Here is a 19,765-nt window from a genome sequence, read left to right on the forward strand (position 1 = left end):
CGGGGAAACAGGGTACCATGTTTCCCTGAAAATAAGACCCTGTCTTATATTTTTTTGAACCCCGAAATAAGCGCTTGGCCTTATTTTCGGGGAGGTCTTATTATTTTGGGGCGCGTAGAGCAAGATGGGGCTCCTCTTGCCGTCTTACCTGATTTCCAGCTCTGCGTTTAAATATTTTCGGGGAGGGCTTATTTTAGCGTATGCACTCAAAAGCCTGATTGGGTTTATTATCAGGGGATGTCTTATTTTTGGGGAAACAGGGTATATATATTTATAGAGCAGTGTTTCTCAGCCTTGGAAGCTTGAAGATGGGTGGATTTCAACTCCCAGAATCCCCCAGCCAGCAGTGCTGGCTGGGGGATTCTGGGAGTTGAAGTCCACCCATCTTCAAGCTTCCAAGGTTGAGAAACACTGATATAGAGAGAGGATTGTATATAGGCAAAGTATATATATATATATATATTGAGATAAGCTTTGTTTTTATCCTTATCAGTGCTTGGTCTTCTCTTCTTTCTTCTCTTTTAAAAAACGAAATAAGGCTGGATTCCAGAAAAAAAAGGGGGGGGCATTAAGAAACCGAAAGGAGCATTGCTATTGTTTTTAACTATTTAGTTGTGTCCGACTTTTTGGTGGCTGTACAGGTAGTCCTTGACTTACGACCACAATTGAGCCCGAAATTTCGATTGCTAAGTGAGACAGTTGTTAAGTGAGTTTTGCCCTGTTTTACGGCCTTTCTTGCCACAGTGGTTAAGTGAATTACTGCAGTTGTTAAGTTAGCGATGTGATTATTAAGTGAACCTGGTTTCCCTATTATTTGTTTGTCGGAAGGTCACAAAAGAGAATGGGCATGACCCCCGGGGATAATGCAACCAGTTTCCAAGTGTTTTGAATTTTGACCATGGGGATGCTGCAATGGTCATAAGAGTGAAAAAATGGTCATAAGTCACTTTTTTCAGTGCCTTTGTAACTTTGAATGGTCACTAAATGAACTATTGTAAGTCGAGGACTACCTGTAGTGGCATTTGATTTTACGACCTTTTTTGTATCATGGTTTTTAAGAAAATCACTGCAGTTGTTAAGAATCATATGGTGGCTAAGCAAATCCAGCTTTCAAGGACTACCTGACTGAACTCTTTTTCAAATTCCTATTTGCATGTTCCTCTTTCCTGAATGCTTGACAGTTTCATCAACACCATCAGCAGCCATGCTGTTGTGCCATTAACACAAACTCATTTAACGACTGTCTCGCTGAGCAACAAAAATTTGGGCTCCAATTGTGGGTTGTAAGTCTATCTTTATAGATAGACCCACGATCAAAAACCTCTGGGGCGCCGAAATACCTTGCCACCCAAATTTACGGAAAGATGGCTGCAGAAAATTGGGTGCTGCTACCGTGTTTCCCCGAAAATAAGACCCTTTCATATATATTTTTTTTTGAACCCTGAAATAAGCGCTTGGCCTTATTGCCATGCGCTCAAAAGCCCAATTGGGCTTATTATCAGGGGATGTCTTATTTTGGGGGGAACAGGGTAATCAGTCGACAGAACGAAAAACGTTCTTAAACTGTCTCAAGATTTAGTGCGCCTTTGCAAATAAGAAAGATGCAAGATGAACAAACACTGAGCAGCTTGTGGAAATCTCTTCTATACCTGTACGTACCTGGCACATTTTATCTGCCGAGGGAGATGACCTGGATCGGACGTGCATGGTCATAGGTTGGTTTTCTGTCCTATCCAGGAGGTCTTCCGCAGAAGCTGATTTCCCAGGCTTCTTGGTGAGCCGCGTCTTTTTCTCCAGGATCTGGTGGACGGGGTGCGGCGGGGTACAAATATCAAGATCGGTCTGAGTGCTTTTCGTAAGCTCGGGATTAACTCTATGATCTGGGCGGCCATCTGCTTTCAGCCAACTGGGCGTGGAGCTTTTGCTGCTACCGTGATTCGGGTGGCCCGCCATCTTGCTCTCGAACTCAATGGGATTAAAGCAGCCATGGAGCCCAGGCAGTGGAGAATAAACGTGCCCCATTCTAGAGGCCCATTCTAGAGTTTCCCTAGTATGAAAGAGACTCTGGTCTTGGAGAGAATTCATGCTAGAAGCCGGAGACAGAGATTGACTCTCTTGGCCATTGGTTTGACGGCATGGGGTCTGCGATCCTTCCCTTTCTTGGGATGCCGACGAGGGGCGCTTCCCGATTTTCCGTTTAATGTAATCTGCCAGGGCGTTTTGCTGCAGCTGCTTCAGCTCCGGCCTGGAAAGATTGATGGTGGAACAAGCTTTGTTCTCCTTCTCAAAGATCTTGCGTCGGTCAGCCACGGTGCTCTCTTGGAAGACAAACTGGAGCATCTTCTTCTGAAGTGAGGACGGCGAGAGGTCATTATCCGACACGCCTATTTCATTCATCTTCTCTGGTTCAGAGTAAGACCTCTTTTTCTGCTCAGAAGTCAGCCGTTTCCTTCCCCCGATACGGTGAACGTGCAGAGGTCCTGGGAGACCATCTTTATTGATAGGATCCATCTTTATCTCCGTCGGCGTGATGCTATGCCTCTCCTTTGGGGTATGTGGAGAAGCTGTCGTGCTCCTCATCCCGGTGTGGGCTGAAGCGGGTCTTGGCGTACTTCTCTGAACCTCCTTCCCAAAGGCAGGACTAATGTTGAGGTCCTTGCGCCTGAACGAGGTGGCCCTCAAAACTTTCGACTGAGCATCCTTAATGCTGTTCCTGTAAGTCCTGTTAACGGGGGCATCTCGCTGCGAGCCATGCGGTTCCTTGGCACTGACTTTCTGTAAGACTTCTCTCTCTGGTTCATCCAACAATTGGAACGTACTTCGGCTCCTTTGTAGCTGCCCGGACTTTTTGTGCGACTCCTTGCTGGAGCACCCGTGGCGGTAGGTGCTCTGCTGATCTGGCGGCGCTACCAAAGCTGCTGCGATTACCCTCTGCTGCTCTGCAGAATACCGGTTGGCCTTTTCTGGTTTGCCAGTGCTTCTTTCGTTTAGGTAGAGCACATTCGGGTACAGGTCTGAGTTATTTGTGCTGGCCGGCCTGCCGTGTTCATCCAGCAATTGACCATATTCTTGTGAGTTATGTCTACGTCGGCTATCTTCAACGCCAGACTTCTTTGAATTTTGGCTCAAGCTATTTGCGCTCTGTGGACGCTGATGGCCTTGTTCCCGTCGCTCTATCTTGCTGACCTTCTCCAGCACAGAACATCGGGTCTTCCTAGACTCCTTTTTCCCAGACCAGGGGGGCTGAAAGCTGTTGTTGCTGCAAGATCGGAACTGGTCAGCTCTGAAATCGGAGGTCTGTGGAAGCAATGGAGCGGAAGGCTCCTCATAATTTGGTTCCATGCCGTGGCTATAATCAGCACTGGTAGTGGCATCTCGGTGATCTTCTGTGGCACGCCATTCTCTGTCCTGCCAATATTCTGGGGCCTGCTCTTTAACATCCTTTTCTTCCTGGTTGGCATAGTTAACAAAATGCCACTTGGCACCCGAACAAGTCCTACCTGATTGCGCCTCCTTCAAATCCATGGGGTTTTGAAGCTGAGTACTCTCTGGGATATTTTGCAAGGAAGAGAATAGGTACTGCTTCGCCTTGTTGGGATTCCACTGGTTTTGTGCGGTAGGATCACACTCATTTATCGGCAGATTTGCATTCCAGTCCTCTTGCTGTTCTTCCGAACTGTACGGCTTTGACGGACAGAAGGCTTTGCTCTCGGCCATCCCATCTCGTAGGTGAAACGACCAAGGCTGAAAAGCATGGTTCAAATATTGGGCATCGTTCGCACTTTCTTGGATGTTGGGTTGTGCTATATAGGTGGGCTCTGCTTCCTCCTCCTGTCTCGGAGAGGTTGGGTAGGCTTGAGGATGGGTCCTGTATAAGATGACTTTCGAAGTCTCGTTGTCCATCTTTTTTTTCCCTGCTCCGGAGGGTCCACATTCAGGATGGTAGAAGACGGTTGCCTTGCTCGGGATGCTCTGGTTTCCGTTCTCATCCATGACAGGAAGCGGCTTGCAGGAAACAGCCTTTTCGTAGGAAGCTGGGAAAGAAGCCGGAGGAGGAGCGTGGCCACTCTCTTTGGCAAGCGCCGGGTACACCAACCCGCTGTTGTTCGCAGAAGGGTGAGGAACCAGAGCAAAATGTGGTTCGGGAGAAGGAACGGGGTAAACCCCGGTAGGTAGCAGCGGCTGTCCGGGTTGAGTAGCTTGGGGGTAGCCTTGTTTGGGCTTCATGGTGGGGCTGCCCTCTGGACTCCTCTCCATCACGGTGTGGAGCTGTCCTTCTAGGAATGCTGGTTTCGAGAGCTGTCCCGGAGGCGGCATGCCCTGGCCTAGGAGAAGCCAAGCATTTTTGGAATGGCTCCTCAAGGCCTTTCTTTGTTCGTGACTAGACCAAGAGCTGGGCCTGTCGTGGTGCCTGGTTGCTGCATAGCTGTCACTTCTGGTCGGCGGCATAGGAGGCCCCTTCGCGTACTGGCTCTCGTTGTCCAATGAATTCCGTGCCTGCGGGCCTTTGTGATGGCCGTGAGGCCTGCTGGCGCTGTAACCTTTAGGGTGGGCCTCCCCGCTGGGTACGAGAGCAGAAGATTTCACTTCGTATTCCTCTGAAACTCCTCTCTGGGCATTGTAGACCGTCTTAATGTACCTGATGTCCGCCTGCCGCATGCCGCCTTCTTGCGGCCTGGCCCGGGAATGGACGTTCTCCATGGAATAGGACCTTTCCTTACAAAAGGGAGGCAGCTGATATTCGGGGGTACTGGAACTGGTGGAGAAAGAGCTGTAAGCAGAATCCCTCTTGCTGTGAAGGTGAGCGAGTTGGTCGATGCTACTGGTGGACTTGGCTGGCGAAAGATGGCAGGAAGGATGGGTGTATCCCGCCGGCAGGTGGTCCAGACTCTCCATGCTTCCCCTGGAGCTGTACTGGTCGGGACTTTTTCTTAAAAAGCCATGGTCGAAGTTGGAGAGGTCGTTGGTGGAGGAACTGAAGACATGAGCAAGCGAGAAAGAGAGAGAGAGACACACACACACAAACACAGAAGAAAACACTTCGTTAGCGTGAATATGTGTGAGAGAGAGCGAGAGAGAGAGTGGGATGGATTTATAAAGGGACGGAGGGATATGTTTAGTTTATAGAGGATGGACAAAAAGCCATATTTGGGCCTCGTGCTGTTCTTAGTGTGTAGTCATCCTGGTTTCCTAGAAAGAACGATTTTGACATTGCAACACATGTCTCTTATTTATCACTCTAAAGGGAGGTGGGGGTGGGTGGGAAATAGATGGAGGAGATCTCCAGAGGAGGAGGAGGCAGCTTTGCAGGGAAATGCGTGTGAGTCAACTCCACCCATGAAATTCATCACAGGCATCCTAAACATCACCAAAATATTCAGACATCATTAAAGGAAGGAAGATCAGGAGAAATGGGGGGAGGGGGGAGAGAGGGGGAAATCCGTTCTTTTCTAAATCTTCCCTTCTTCTTCTTTTTTTTTTCCTTTTTAAGGTGCTGAGGGCAAATGTCCTTTGGGGAAACTCCAGCTAGAGTTTTGTGTAATGAAACAGGCAGGATGGGAAAGAAAGCAACGAGGAATGAGTGTGAGTAAATAAGCAGAAAAGTGGTTAAACATAGAATAGAATAGAATAGAATAGAATAGAATAGAATAGAATAGAATAGAATAGAATAGAATAGAATTGAAATAGAAATAGAAATAGAATAGAATAGAACAGAATTAGAATAGAAATAGAAATAGAATAGAATAGAATTAGAATAGATAGAATTAGAATAGAAATAGAAATAGAAATAGAATAGAACAGAACAGAACAGAACAGAACAGAACAGAACAGAACAGAACAGAACAGAACAGAACAGAATAACAGAGTTGGAAGGGACCTTGGAGGTCTTCTAGTCCAACCCCCTGCTTAGGCACGAAACCCTACACCACTTCAGACAAATGGTTATCCAACCTCTTCTTAAAAACTTCCAGTGTTGGAGCCTTCACAACTTCTGGAGGCAAGTTGTTCCACTGATTAATTGTTCTAACTGTCAGGAAATTTCTCCTTAGTTCTAAGTTGTTTTTCTCCTTGATTAGTCTCTATCCATTGCTTCTTGTCCTGCCTTCAGATGCTTTGGAGAATAGCTTGACTCCCTCTTCTCTGTGGCAGCCCCTGAGATATTGTAACACTGCTATCACGTGTCCCCTAGTCCTTCCTTTCGTTAAACTAGACATACCCAATTCCTGCAACCGTTACTTCCTATGTTTTAGCCTCTAGTCCCCTAATCATCTTTGTGGCTCTTCTCTGCACTTTTTCTTTCTTTCTTTCTTTTTCATCAACATGTTCTCTGCACTCTTTCTAGAGTCTCCACATCTTTTTTTACATCGTGGCGACCAAAACTGGATGCACTATTCCAAGTGTGGCCTTACCAAGGCATTATAAAGTGGTATTATTAACATTTTCAATTCCAGGGCATGCTGGCTGGGGATTCTTGGCGCTGAAGTCCACGACAAGGGCTTTACGTTAAGAAGGCTGCTGTACAGGTAGTCCTCAACTTACGACAATTCGTTTAGTGACCCAAGTTACAAAGGCACAGAAAAGAAGTGTCTTGTGACTGTTTTCCACACTTACAACGGTTTACTTATTTATTTATTTATTGAATTTGTATGCCGCCCTACTCCCGAAGGACTCAGGGCGGTGAACAGCCAAATAAAATACATATAATACAAATTGCAGCTTCTCCGTGGTCACGTGGTCAAAATTCAGAGTCTTGGCAACTGACCCACATTTATGACGGTTCTGTGATCCCCTTTTGCGACCTTCTGATAAGCAAAGTCAATGGGGAAGCCAGATTCACTTAATCATCGTGTTGCTAATTTAACATCTGCAGGGATTCAGTTAACAAATGTGGCAAGAAAAGGTTATAAAACGGGGGTAAAACTGACTTGACGGCTGCCTCGGTTAGCAACAGAAATTTTGGGCTCAGTTGTGTTCATAAGTCGAGGACCACCTGTATCAGCGTCCTGTGACACACTGCTTAAAAACACTGGAGTTTTTTAAAGAAGAGATTGGACAACCACTTGTCTGAAATGGCATATGGTTTCCTGCCTGAGCAAAGGGTTGGACTAGCAGACCTCTAAGGTCCCTTCCAACTCTCTTATCCCGTTACTAATAGGCTAAATCATTACTGGAAACATCAGGACACAGAAGTATGTAATGAGGACTTTTTCTGTCCAAATTTCAAGAAATTCTGCATTCCTTCCATCCTCCCCTCCTTTCTCCTTCCTTCCTTCCTTCTTCTGCTCCTTTCTCCTTCCTTCCTTGTCCCTCCTTTTCTTCCTCCCCTTTCTCCTTCCTCCTTCCTCCTTCCTTCCTCTGCTCCTTTCTCCTTCCTTCCTTGTCCCTCCTTTTCTTCCTTTCTTCCTCCCCTTTCTTTCTTCCTCCCTCCTCTTTCTCCTTCCTTCCTTCCTTCCTCTGCTCCTTTCTCCTTCCTTCCTTGTCCCTCCTTTTCTTCCTTCCTTCCCTCCCCTTTCTCCTTCCTTCCTTCTCCCTTTCTCCTTCCTTCCCTCCTTTTTCCTTCCTCCCTCCTTTCTCCTTCCTTCCTTCCTCTGCTCCTTTCTCCTTCCTTCCTTGTCCCTCCTTTTCTTCCTTCCTTCCTCTTTCTCCTTCCTTCCTCCCTCCCTCCCCTTTCTCCTTCCTCCCTCCCTCCCTCCCCTCCTTTCTCCTTCCTTCCTTCCTTCCTCCCTCCCTGCCTGCCTCCCTCCCATCCATACATTTTGACATACACCACACCACATCACCCCACCTCTCAAGGGCTGATCCGTGGTCAAGACCACGTGGCTAGAGTTACCTCGGATGGTAGGCTTGGTGCCAAGGACTGCTTATCGTCCCCTGAGATACTTGCATCATACTGAGATCGGCTGGGTTCTCCGGGAACTTGGCTGGCTGCCAGGAGTGTGATCTGTTGCCCACCGGATCACTTTGCCTGCAAAGAGACAGAACAGCTAACATTGTTAGACTTGCCTCTTTGCTCAGGTACCTCAATATGTACAGCCCAATCGCGTTATTCAGCATTTTACCTTGTGCCCTAAAAATGTGACACTGTCCGGAATTGAAACATGCCACAATCTCTGCTTTCTGATTTCTTATTACATTCTACTCTGATGCATGAAAGGATCAGCTGGCTGGAAAAACAATTATTTATTTAGCTGGGGCTGGATGTTCTAATTGCAAAGATCTGACTACTAAGCAAACAAAATACTATATGCTGTTCATTCCGGCTTGCAATTTATCAGTGTTAAGAGCGACGAGACCTTTTCAAATTCAAAAGTAAGTCTGGCTGTTACCTGTGATTGATTTGGAGTGCTATACATTTAATACTTCATAGGAGACCCCGCGTATAGACCAAGAGGGGCGTGGCAGTGAACCTTACATAAACTAATTTCTGTCTCCCTACCAGATAAATTAAACCATTTCAATCAGAAGCAAAGCCATGAAAAAGGTAAAAAGATGGTTTCTGTAGAATGTATGCAATTCATGGATACATGGTAGTCTTGCTGGGGCTACCATCAATAGACTAACACAGGGATCCTCAAACTTGGCAGCTTTAAGACCTGTGGACTTCAACTCCCAGAATTCTCCAGCCAGCATTTACATACTGCTGGGGTTACATAATCAGCTTTTGCAACCTTCTGACCAGCAACTTTCAATGGGGAAGCCAGAATCACTTACTGTTCTGCCCCAGCTACGGACGCCCAAAGAACGCAGCACACACAAAGTCAGTTCAAACCTTAATTTACTGAATAAACCAGTCTTTTACAACAACGGCTGTTAATTAATTGCATTAACAGCCGCCAAGAATTCGAAGAATAATAACTGAAAACTTACTATGGTTGGCAGAATGCCCAGAAGCAATTTGCAGGAAGCTGGTAAGATAAGCAAGACAAGACACGAAGGTATATGAACTAAGTTGTTCCCTACAAATTGCTTCGGTCAGTGTTCTTCCTTAAATAGGCTAAGGGAGTGGCCAATTAGCCCCAAGCCTTACTCTGGAGGAGACCTCCTCCTGAGGAGCCACTCCGGCCTTTTGGCAGCTCTGCGCGCCCGTGCATCGAGAAGAGGCTCCTCCTCTTTGTCCTCTTCACTTAAGGGAGTTCCTTGAGGTTCTGAAGGCCCTGGCTGAATCCCCGCCTCTGGCACCACATCTTCTCCAGCCTCCTCATTGTCTGACTCGAGTGCCAGCTACACAGGCTGCTGGTGCAGCACCACACCAGCCTCCTCGCTGTCTGAATCAGTTACTAGCTGCACAGGCCGCGTACGGGCCACAACACTTACTAACTTAAAAACCCGCAGTGGTTCACTTAACAACGGTGACAAGAAAAGTTTGTTCAAATGGAGCAAAATTCACTTAACTGCCTTGGAAATTTGTGGCTCAACAATGGTGGCCCGTTTAAGGACTACCCGTATTCATGATTTCTGATTTGCATATTACGAGGTGCCAAAGAAATCAGTGGATTTCCTAGAGTGATGGGATCAGCCAAATCTACTGTGAGTCAGCTGGGTGAATAATTCAAGAATTCCGCCAGCGTCGGCCTAAAAATATATCCCAGCATCAAAAATAGATACGCTGCATTTGGAGAAGCTGAATAAGTACGACAGAAATGTGGAAAATTGCAAGGAGTCATGGCTATATTCAAGAAAGATGCATGCAAAAATGCGTAGTGGAGAAAAGTTATTTATAACCACTGCGACATTGCTTATGTATAATTTGGGGTGGACGGGACGGAGGAGGGAACTTGACAGAATAGATTAATACTTGATTGCATACCCTCCTGACCCCAGATCGGATTTAAATTGAGCTGCCCATCCCTTCTACGATACAAGCAACAAAATGATGAACCGATAAGTAATGCTTCATAATCTTGGTGCTAGTTACTTGTAGCTTCTGTCATGCTGGCAAGACAAATTGCAGCTATCCGTATGCTCTCATCTTTACATGGATTAAAAGACACAAGGGCTCTTGCTTGGCTCCGCGTCTGATCATCCTTGCCAGGAAAAGGATGAGGAAAATAAATAAATAAATAATGAACATACGGGGCTCACAAAAATAGAAACGGCTCCGAGTTTCAGAAGAGGATTTTCTCCACGTTCGATTAGTAGAAAGGACATAGAAGAGAAAGGAATAGGAATAGGAATAGGAATAGGAATAGTAGTGGAGTGGAGTGGAGTGGAGTAGAGTAGAGTAGAGTAGAAAAGAATAGGAAACAAGAAATAGAAATATTTTCCTTCGTATATGGAATGGAATGGAATAGAATAGAATAGAATAGAATAGAATAGAATAGAATAGAATAGAATAGAATAGAATAGAATAGAATAGAATAGAATAGAATAGCAGAGGTGGAAGGGACCTTGGAGGTCTTCTAGTCCAACCCCCTGCTTAGGCAGGAAACCCTCCACCACTTCAGACAAATGGTTATCCAACATCTTCTTAAAAACTTCCAGTGTTGGAGCATTCACAACTTCTGGTGGCAAGTTGTTCCACTGATGAATTGTTCTAACTGTCAGGAAATTTCTTCTTAGTTCTAAGTTGCTTCTCTCCTCGACTAGTTTCCACCCATTGCTTCTTGTCCTGCCCTCAGGTGCTTTGGAGAATAGCTTGACTCCTTCTTCTTTGTGGCAACCCCTGAGATATCTACAATAATTCATTTAGTGACCGTTCAAAGTTACAGAGGCACTGAATAAAGAAACTTAATGTTCCTTTTTCACACTTAGCACCCCTTGCCACATCTTCCCTTACATTGGACAATATTTTCCCATTTGGCATTTCATCCTTTTTACAGGTAGTCCTCGACTTACAACAGTTCGTTTAACGACCGAAGTTACGACGTCGCTGAGAAGAGTGACCTACGACCATTTTTCACACTTACAACCATTGCAGCATCCCCATGGTCACGTCATCAAAATTCGGACGTTTGGCAACTGGTTCATGTTTACGACGGTTTTTAGGGTCATGTGACCTCCTTTTGCAATCTTCTGACAAACAAAGTCAATGGGAAAAATCAGATTCACTTAACAACCGTGTTAGTAACTTAACAGCTGCAGTGATTCACTTTAACGATTGTGGCAACGATGGTCGTAAAATGGGACAAAGAACAAAAATCTTGCTCAGAGACGGAAATGTTGGGCCGAATTGTGGTCGTAAGCCGAGGACTACCTGTACTTCATTTTTACATGTTATAAATTACAGGAGGCCAACGCCTTTATTTGGTCAGCTCAGGACCATAAAAGATCACGGAATCAAAGTTTGGAGAAGTTGAAAGGCTGGGTGGCGTTTTATGGTCTTGAGCTGCGGTCATAAAAACATTTTTCCCTTTCGCGGAATTCGACATTCTTTTATATGGGGAATAGTTTCACATTGGGAGACACAGCTTTCTACTTCTTTTTTTGCAGAAGCTGCTGGGGTAGATACTATTTCCTTTCAGTACCACAATGTTGAAGGAACTTTCAGCCAGAAGATCTCTGGGTAGAGATTTCATGACTTCTTCTGCTCCATGGACCAAAGGGAGTAAGTTGAATAGTAAGAGAGAATTTATTTTTTTTATTTTTATTTTATTTTATTTCGAATTTATATACCGCACCTTCTCCCGAGGGACTCAGGGCGGTGTACAGCAAGATAAAAACATACAATACAAACATTAAAAAACAATTAAAAGGATATATATTAATTTGGCCCCAATTTAAGATAACAAACCAATTAAAAATTAAAAATATGTTAAAAAATATGTTAAGCCAGCCCGGCTTGCTGAAAAAAGAAAGTTTTAAGGGCACGGCGGAAGGCACCGAGGTCTTGGATTCTCCTTTGATGTAGCGATTAAGATGGTGGCCTAGAAACCAGGAGACAGTGAGTTCTAGTTCTGCCTTAGGCATGAAAGCCAGCTGAGTGACTTTGGGCCAATCGCCAGGAGACAATGAGTTCTAGTCCCGCCTTAGGCATGAAAGCCAGTTGGGTGACTTTGAGCCAATCACCTGGAGACTGGGAGTTCTAGTCCCACTTTAGGCATGAAGGCCAGTTGGGTGATTTTGAGCCAATCACCAGGAGAAGGTTAGTTCTAGTCCCGCCTTAGGCATGAAAGCCAGTTGGGTGACTTTGAACCAATCACCAGGAGACGGTGGGTTCTAGTCCCGCCTTAGGCATGAAAGCCAGTTGGGTGACTTTGGGCCAATCACCAGGAGACAGTGAGTTCTAGTCCCGCCTTAGGCATGAAAGCCAGTTGGGTGACTTTGGGCCAATCACCAGGAGACGGTGAGTTCTAATCCCGCCTTAGGCATGAAAGCCAGTTGGGTGACTTTGGGCCAATCACCAGGAGACGGTGAGTTCTAGGACTCCTATCCCCACCCCACCTCCAGCTTTGCAACTGAAGCAAAGTAGAAAAGGCAGAAGATTCTCCAATGTGGAGGTCCTGTTTTTTTTTTAAATGACAGGTCAGTTGCTGGCAGGATTTAATTGTGGCTTAATGCCCTGGCTTGACAGACATTACAGATGGTAAATTTGATTCTGAATCTAATTGCAATTCGTTCTGTTTGATTGCATACTTTGCATTTTTAATCTTGCAATTTGCTTGAGATTCGGAATAAGCAAAAAAAAAAAAAGTGTTATGAACTCCACGATAAAGAAGCAAACGAGCTTTTTTTTCCTTGGAAGACAAGTCTTATGATTTATCAGGATTTATTTTATTTTTTTTTGGTATTAAAAAGATGCGTCTCAAGGCAGAGGTTCTGTCTAGGGCATTTCTTGGAGCGATGGATCAGCACTGCAGTTGTCCTCTGCGGCAGTGGTGAGTTTCAAAATTTTTTACTACCGGTTCTATGGGCATGGCTTGGTGGGTGTGGCATGGCCTGGTGGGCGTGGCAGGGGAAGGATATTGTAAAATCTCCATTCCCACCCTACTCCAGGGGAAGGTTACTGCAAAATCCCCATTTCCTCCCAATCAGCTGGGACTCGGGAGGCAGAGAATAGATGGGAGCGGGGCCAGTCAGAATTTTTACGACCGGTTCTCCGAACTACTCCAAATTTCCACTACCGGTTCTCCAGAACTGGTTAGAACCTGCTGAAACCCACCTCTGCTCTGAGGGCCTGTGGGGGATGGGAAATGGGACAGACGGCCTCCTGAAGCACCCTGCTGGCCAAAATGGGGCGCAGAGGGGCGCAAGTTCCCCCCCCCCCCACACCCCATTTTGGCCAGCAGGGTGCTGCAGGAGGCCATACAGGCTGAAAATGGGGTGCGTGGGGCAGTGGTGAAATCCAAATTTTTTTACTACCGATTCTGTGGGCGTGACTTGGTGGGCGTGGCAGGGGAAGGATACTGCAAAATCCCCATTCCCTCCCCACTCCTGGGGGAAGGATGTTGCAAAATCTCAATTCCCACCCCACTCTGGGGCCAGCCAGAGGTGGTATTTGCGAACTAGTCAAAAGTTCCGCTACCGGTTCTGTGAACTGCTCAAAATTTCCACTTTCTCTCGAACCTGCTGGATTTCACCCCTGGCGTGGGGGCCACCTGCGCCCCATTTTATCTAATAGAGGCACCACGGGCCGGTCCTTTGCTATTTCCAGGTCGGCCACGCAGACCGGATCTAAGCATCCTTCGGGCTGCATCTGGCCTGAGGGCCTTGAGTTTGACACCCCTGCTCTAGGGTGACAGAACTGGTAATTGCAAAAATCCTAGCAACCAACAGATGGCAACATAGAGAATTTGTTCTAATGTATTGCTATTATATTTTTTTGGAATTCAGATCTAGTAGCCCTATTTTCCATCCGCTTCCATGTTCCAGAGCCAGTTAATACAGATAGCGGACTCGACGTACTGTCATTTGTTTAGTGACTGTTCGAAATTTACAGTGGCACTGAAAAAAATTGACTTAGGATCAGTTTCTCACACTTACGACGGTTGTAGCATCCCCACGGTTATGTGATCAAAATTCGGCATGTTGTAACCGGCATGTTTTTATGACGATTGCGCTGTCCCAAGGTCATGTGATCACCATGGTGGCGCAGTGGTTAGAGTGCAGTACTGCAGGCTACTTCTGCTGACTGCTGGCTGACTGCAATTTGGCAGTTCGAATCTCACCAGGCTCAAGGTTGACTCAGCCTTCCATCCTTCCGAGGTGGGTAAAATGAGGATCCAGATTGTTGGGGAGGGCAATAGGCTGACTCTAAAGCACTGTGAAGTGGTATATTTATTTATTTATTTCATGTATTTATATATATATATAAATCTAAATGCCATTGCTATTTATAATCTTCCCAGTTGGCTTCCGACAGGCAAAGACAATGGGGGAACCCAGATTTGCTTAACGCCTGCATGATTCACTTGCAGTGATTTGCTTAACAACGATGGCAAAAAGGTCGTAAAATGGAGCCAAACTCAGAAATATTGTGGCTCAATTGTGGTTGTAAGTCGAGGACTACCTGTATAGTACTATGAATTCTGCAGCAAGATCACTTAATTCATCATTTCCCTTCTGGTTTTGAGGATAATTTCTGACTCACCACCCAAGAAGTCTATCTTCTGTTATCTAATATGTTCACAATGAATGCTACTTCCCCCAAAGCAAAACGTAGAAATATTTTCAATTTCTTTATATTTCTTCTTCTTTTTCTACCTAATGCTTCACTAATGGTTTGGAAATTTAATCAAAGGCATCAGATTTTAGAAGCGTTTTCCACTGGATTCTAAGGTACAGCTGTTGGACATCAGGTGAAAATGTGACACTTTCAATGCTGGCCATGTGTTTAATTGTCTTATGACCTTCCATCACAACTGAAAGAAAAAAATCCACAAATACTTCTAATTCCTACCTTTCGTTTATTGCATTCTTTTCAGAATTATCTTTTGGATAATTATAATTAAAACATCCAAGGAATGTAAAAGTGTTATAAATACAGGAATGCTGTGCAAATGAGATAGAGAGAGGGAGGCAGAGAGAGAGGAGAGGGGGAGAGAGAGAAGGAGAAAAAGAAAGAGGGGGGAGAGAGAGAGAGACAAAGTGGGAGAGAGGGGGGAGAGGGAAAGAGGAGGGAAACGGAGAAAGAAAGGGAGAGAGAGAAGGAAAGACGGAGGTGGGAAGAGAGGGAGAGAGAGAGAAAGAGAGAGGAGAATGGAGGGAGACTGAGGCGGAGAGAAAGAGGGAGAGGAGAGGGAGAGAGGGAGGAAGAGAGAGGGTGAGAGAGAAGACAGAGGGAGAGAGGAAGAGGGAGAGGAGAGGGAGAAAGGGAGGAAGAGAGAGGGAGAGAGGAAGAGGGAGAGAGAGAGAGAGAAGGAGAGAGGAGAGAGAAAATAGAGGGAGAGAGACAGGAAGAGGGAGAGAGAGAGAAAGGGAGCATATTATTTTCTAAGGAAAAACAGAACCAGAAGGAAGTTTATTTCAATCGTTATTAAAATGAAACTCTATCCCTCAGGCTACATCTACACAAAAGGGAGCAAATTTCTCTTTGATAGAAAGCTTACAAAGTAATATAGACTATCGCTGTATTAGATATTTGTTCTGCTTGAATATTCTAAAACGCCTATTGCCCTGTGGTGAACCTGAAGTAAAAATAATCAAGAAATGGCCACAAGTAAAACTCAAACTGTTTACTTCTGTGGTTATTTTTGCCTTTTCTAAGGTCAACGTATAATTGCAAATTACCCTGCAAAAACAACCAGAACAACGGCATCTGATAGGTTACCCATGACAGACCTTAAATGCACTCAAGGCGAGCACAGAAAAAGAAAGCTGGTTAAAAACTCGCTTAACCACTGTCTTGCTTAGTGACAGAAATTTTGGGCTGCATTGTGGTCGTGAGTCGAGGACTACCCCTATTTCCTTTCCTGCTTTGGAGATCTGTTTTGATATGGATGTTTGAAAAACACCCTGCTATTAAGCTCTTCTAGTGCTTGTGAAGGGAAACGGTGGCTCAGTGGCTAAGACGCTGAGCTTGTCGATCGAAAGGTCGGTGGTTCAAATCCCTAGTGCCACGTAACGGGGTGAGCTCCCGTTACTTGTCCCAGCTTCTGCCAACCTAGCAGTTCGAAAGCACGTTAAAAAAAAATGCAAGTAGAAAAATAGGGACCACCTTTGGTGGGAAGGGAACAGTGTTCCGTGCGCCTTTGGCATTGAGTCATGCCGGCCACATGACCATGGAGACGTCTTCGGACAGCGCTGGCTCTTCGGCTTTGAAACGGAGATGAGCACCGCCCCCTAGAGTCGGGAACAACTAGCACATATTATGAGGGAATCTTTACCTTTACTAGTGCTCGTGAAGTAAAAGCAAGGAAAGATAAATATAATTTCAGAACACCTCGTGACAGAAAAGAGCTCTAATCACAGAGACTGGTTGTTCTGGTCACACCTGCCAACAGGTTAAGCGACGGGAAAGAAAAATGCAGGAGAATCAGAGAAAGAAAACAGCAGCCAAAGCAGGATATCCTGAATGGGACAGGAGGCCTAGAAACCAGGAATGCCATTTGTTATTTACCTTTCGACTTTAAAACTCTCCCTTAGCAAAAAGGGGAAAAAAAGGGCCAACAACAGTCTAAAATTCCTAAAGATATCTGCCTGATGCACCAAAAATAACTCCAGGTAAGGTTCTTTTTTTGTCACCGAGGTGCTTTTGAAGCTTTCTTTCCATTTCACACCATCAAAGACGCAACCTACAATACAGTTTGAAAAAAAGTTTGCCTTTTTGGGAGTCAAAGCCATCTCCGGAAGCAAATTCAGCCCCCTTTCAAATAATGTAGGTCTTTTGAATTAAGGCATTGGAACTGGATTGTTTGATAGCTCCCAGATTCAAGTTAACCTTTGTTTCTCTGCAAGGGTGAGGGGGGAAGGAAAGGGGGGCGGGGAAGGAAAAAAAAAGGGGAAGGGAAAGGAAGGCAATGAAAAACAGAAAGAAGAAATAAAGGAAGGGAATGCAAGAAAAGGAAAAAAGAAGGGAAGGGAAGCAAAGGAAAAAGGAAAGGAAAGGAAAGGAAGAAGAAAGAAGGGAGGGGGAGAGAAGGGAAGAAAAAAGGAAAAAGAAGGAAGGAAAGGGAAAAAAGGAAGGGAAAAAGAAAAAGGAAGAAAGAAAAAGGAGGAGGACAAAAAGGAAAAGCAAGGGAGAAAGAAGAAAGGAGAAGGGAGAAAGGAGAGGAAAGGAAAGGAAGAAGAAAGAAGGGAAGGAAAAAGGAAAAAGAAGAGAAGGAAGGGAAATGAAAAAAATGAAAGAAAAAGGGAGAAAGGAGAAAGAGAAGGAAAGGGAAGGCAAGGAAGAAAGAAGAAAGGAGAAAGGAGAGGAAAGGAAGAAGAAAGAAGGGAAGGAAAAAGGAAAAAGAAGAAAAGGAAGGGAAATGGACAAAAAGGAAAAAAAGGAAGAAAGGAAGAAAGGAAAAAGAGAAGAACAGAAAGGAAAGGAAAGGAAAGGAAAGGGAGAAAGGAGAAGGGAGAAAGGGGAGGAGAGGAAGGAAAGGAAGAAGAAAGAAGGGAAAAGGAAAAAGAAGAGAAGGAAGGGAAATGGAAAAAAAGGAAAGAAAGGGGAAGAAAGGAAGAAAGGAAAAAGAGAAGGACAGAAAGGAAAGGCAAGGGAGAAAGAAGAAGGGAGAAAGGGGAGGAGAGGAAAGGAAAGGAAAAGGAAACATAGGGAAAAAAGAACTGGGCTGAACCTGATTGTTCTTTAATGATTCAATCTTTTGTTAGGAACATTAGTCACTTCATCTCACAGAGCCTCCTTCTACCTGTCCTTTCACCAAGACAACTCCAAGGAAGCACCATCCATGACCAGAGGTTCACTGGTTCCGCGTTTGCTCCTTCTCCTCTCTCCAGCTCTCCACTGAGGGAGCACAGCGGAGAAAGATCTTACAGGAATTGCCTGAGGTAAAACCAACATTTTGCTGATCGTATTCTCCTCCTCCCGAGAAGACGGATCTTGATAGCAACAGTGTCGTTTGAGGTCAACAGGACAGGAAAGATTAATATAATCTCCTTCCTAATCAGATTGAGCTAGTCCACAGGTACAATAGTACAGATCAGGGATTGGCTTCCTTTCCAAGAGGGATAGAGTCTGGAAATATCTCATTAATTTCTGGATTAAATTAATTTCTTTTTCCCTCTGGATCTGGCTCCCCTGCTTTTTAGAAAACCGTTTTCAATCAACCTGGCTAACAAGAGTTGACAGCACATTCTAGACATTGGGTCTCTCTTTGAGCCAAAGACAGGAGTCATCTTGAGCAGAGTATCTGGGTTATTGATTTCCAGTCTCAATCTATCCTCCAAACCCATGTGTTTTTTTAAAATTTTTGCAAATAGGCAGGTGTCTCCTTCCCTTCCTTGTTAGGAGGGGTGGGATTCAGCCGGTTCGGGTGAAGCGGATGCTACTTTTACATCTGGTCACCGAACCAGTAGTTGCAAAGACTGGCTGACCACGCCCACCCCACCCCACTCCTCCCAGGAGTCTCCACGCATAAGTGCAGGGCCTGCGCGGAGGCTCTGGGAGGGCGAAAAATGGAAGTTCCAGAAGTCTGGAAACGGGCCTGTTTCCGGCCTCTGGAGCTTGGGGGAGGCTGTTTTCGCCCTCCTGGAGGCTTGAGAAAAGCCTCCAGAGCTTGGGGAGGGCAAAAATGCCGTGGTGTAGGAGGCTGAGTAGGCCACGCCCACCCAGCAACCAGGCAGAGAACCTGTTGCTAAAATTTTTGAATCCCACACGTTTGTTAGGCCTTCACCTTAGCCAGGTTGGATACACTACTCTCTTCAGCCACTGGGGCCTTACAGAAATGTCCTTCTTGGCATACATGATGCCCATGTGGAGATGGTTTTGTGGCATCCCTCAGCCTTTTGCTCCTTTGTGGCTCTCTTTGCAAGGAATCTTGCAAGATTCTTGTCTATTCCATTTTAAAGAATTTCCCTGATAGGACCATGAAGTTGATCTGACCCATCTATCTCAGCAGGACCCTGATGTCTCTTTTCATATGACCAAGTTTTGTTCTTCTATTTCTTCTATTCATCTGACCTATGAGCGAAGGTTAGTACTAATTTATTCGATTTTTATCCTGCCCTTTTTAAATTATTTTTTTTTAAAAAAGCTCGAGGCAGCAAACAAACATAATGCTCCTTTTTCCTTCTCTGGTTTTCCCCACAACAACAAACAACAACCCTGTGAGGTGGGTTGAACTGAGAGAAAGGGACTGGCCTGTCACCTGGGCAGCTTCCATGCCTAAGCGGGACTAGAACTCACAGTCTCCTGGTGGTTGGCTCAAAGTAATCCAACCGTTTTTTATGCCTAAAGCAGGACTAGAACTCCCAATCTCCTGGTGATTGGCTCAAAGTAATCCAACTGTTTTTTATGCCTAAAGCGGGACTAGAACTCCCAATCTCCTGGTGATTGGCTCAAAGTAATCCAACTGTTTTTTATGCCTAAAGCGGGACTAGAACTCCCAGTCTCCTGGTGATTGGCTCAAAGTAATCCAACCGTTTTTTATGCCTAAGGCGGGACTAGAACTCCCAGTCTCCTGGTGATTGGCTCAAAGTAATCCAACCATTTTTTATGCCTAAAGTGGGACTAGAGCTCACAGTCTCCTGGTGGCTGGCCCAAAATCATCCTGTCAGTTTTCATGCCTAAGGCAGGACTAGAATTCACTGTCTCCTGGTGAATGGTCCAAAATCACCCAGCGTGTTTTTATGCTTAAAACTAGAACTCACCACCTCTTGGTGATTGGCTCCAAGTTATCCAGCCATTTTTCATGCCTAAGGCGGAACTAGAACTCACAATCTCCTG

General features: G+C 45.3%; 1 protein-coding gene across 1 annotated transcript in view; it reads right to left on the bottom strand.

The window, feature by feature from the left end:
• The window catches only part of SHROOM3 (shroom family member 3), a 238,802-nt gene that overhangs the window by 21,579 nt on the left and 197,458 nt on the right, over nucleotides 1-19,765 (bottom strand). Inside the window, exons 4-5 of the mRNA XM_070948822.1 lie at nucleotides 7,832-7,966; nucleotides 1,660-4,975 (exon numbers count right to left, since the gene is read on the bottom strand). Of these exons, the coding sequence (XP_070804923.1) occupies nucleotides 1,660-4,975; nucleotides 7,832-7,966 (3,451 nt within the window). The remainder of the gene's footprint in view (nucleotides 1-1,659; nucleotides 4,976-7,831; nucleotides 7,967-19,765) is intronic.

This window comes from Pituophis catenifer, unplaced genomic scaffold (genome assembly GCF_029215685.1).
Source record: "Pituophis catenifer annectens isolate HBS135680 unplaced genomic scaffold, rPitCat1.0.hap2 SCAF_8, whole genome shotgun sequence".
Lineage (NCBI taxonomy): Eukaryota > Metazoa > Chordata > Lepidosauria > Squamata > Colubridae > Pituophis > Pituophis catenifer.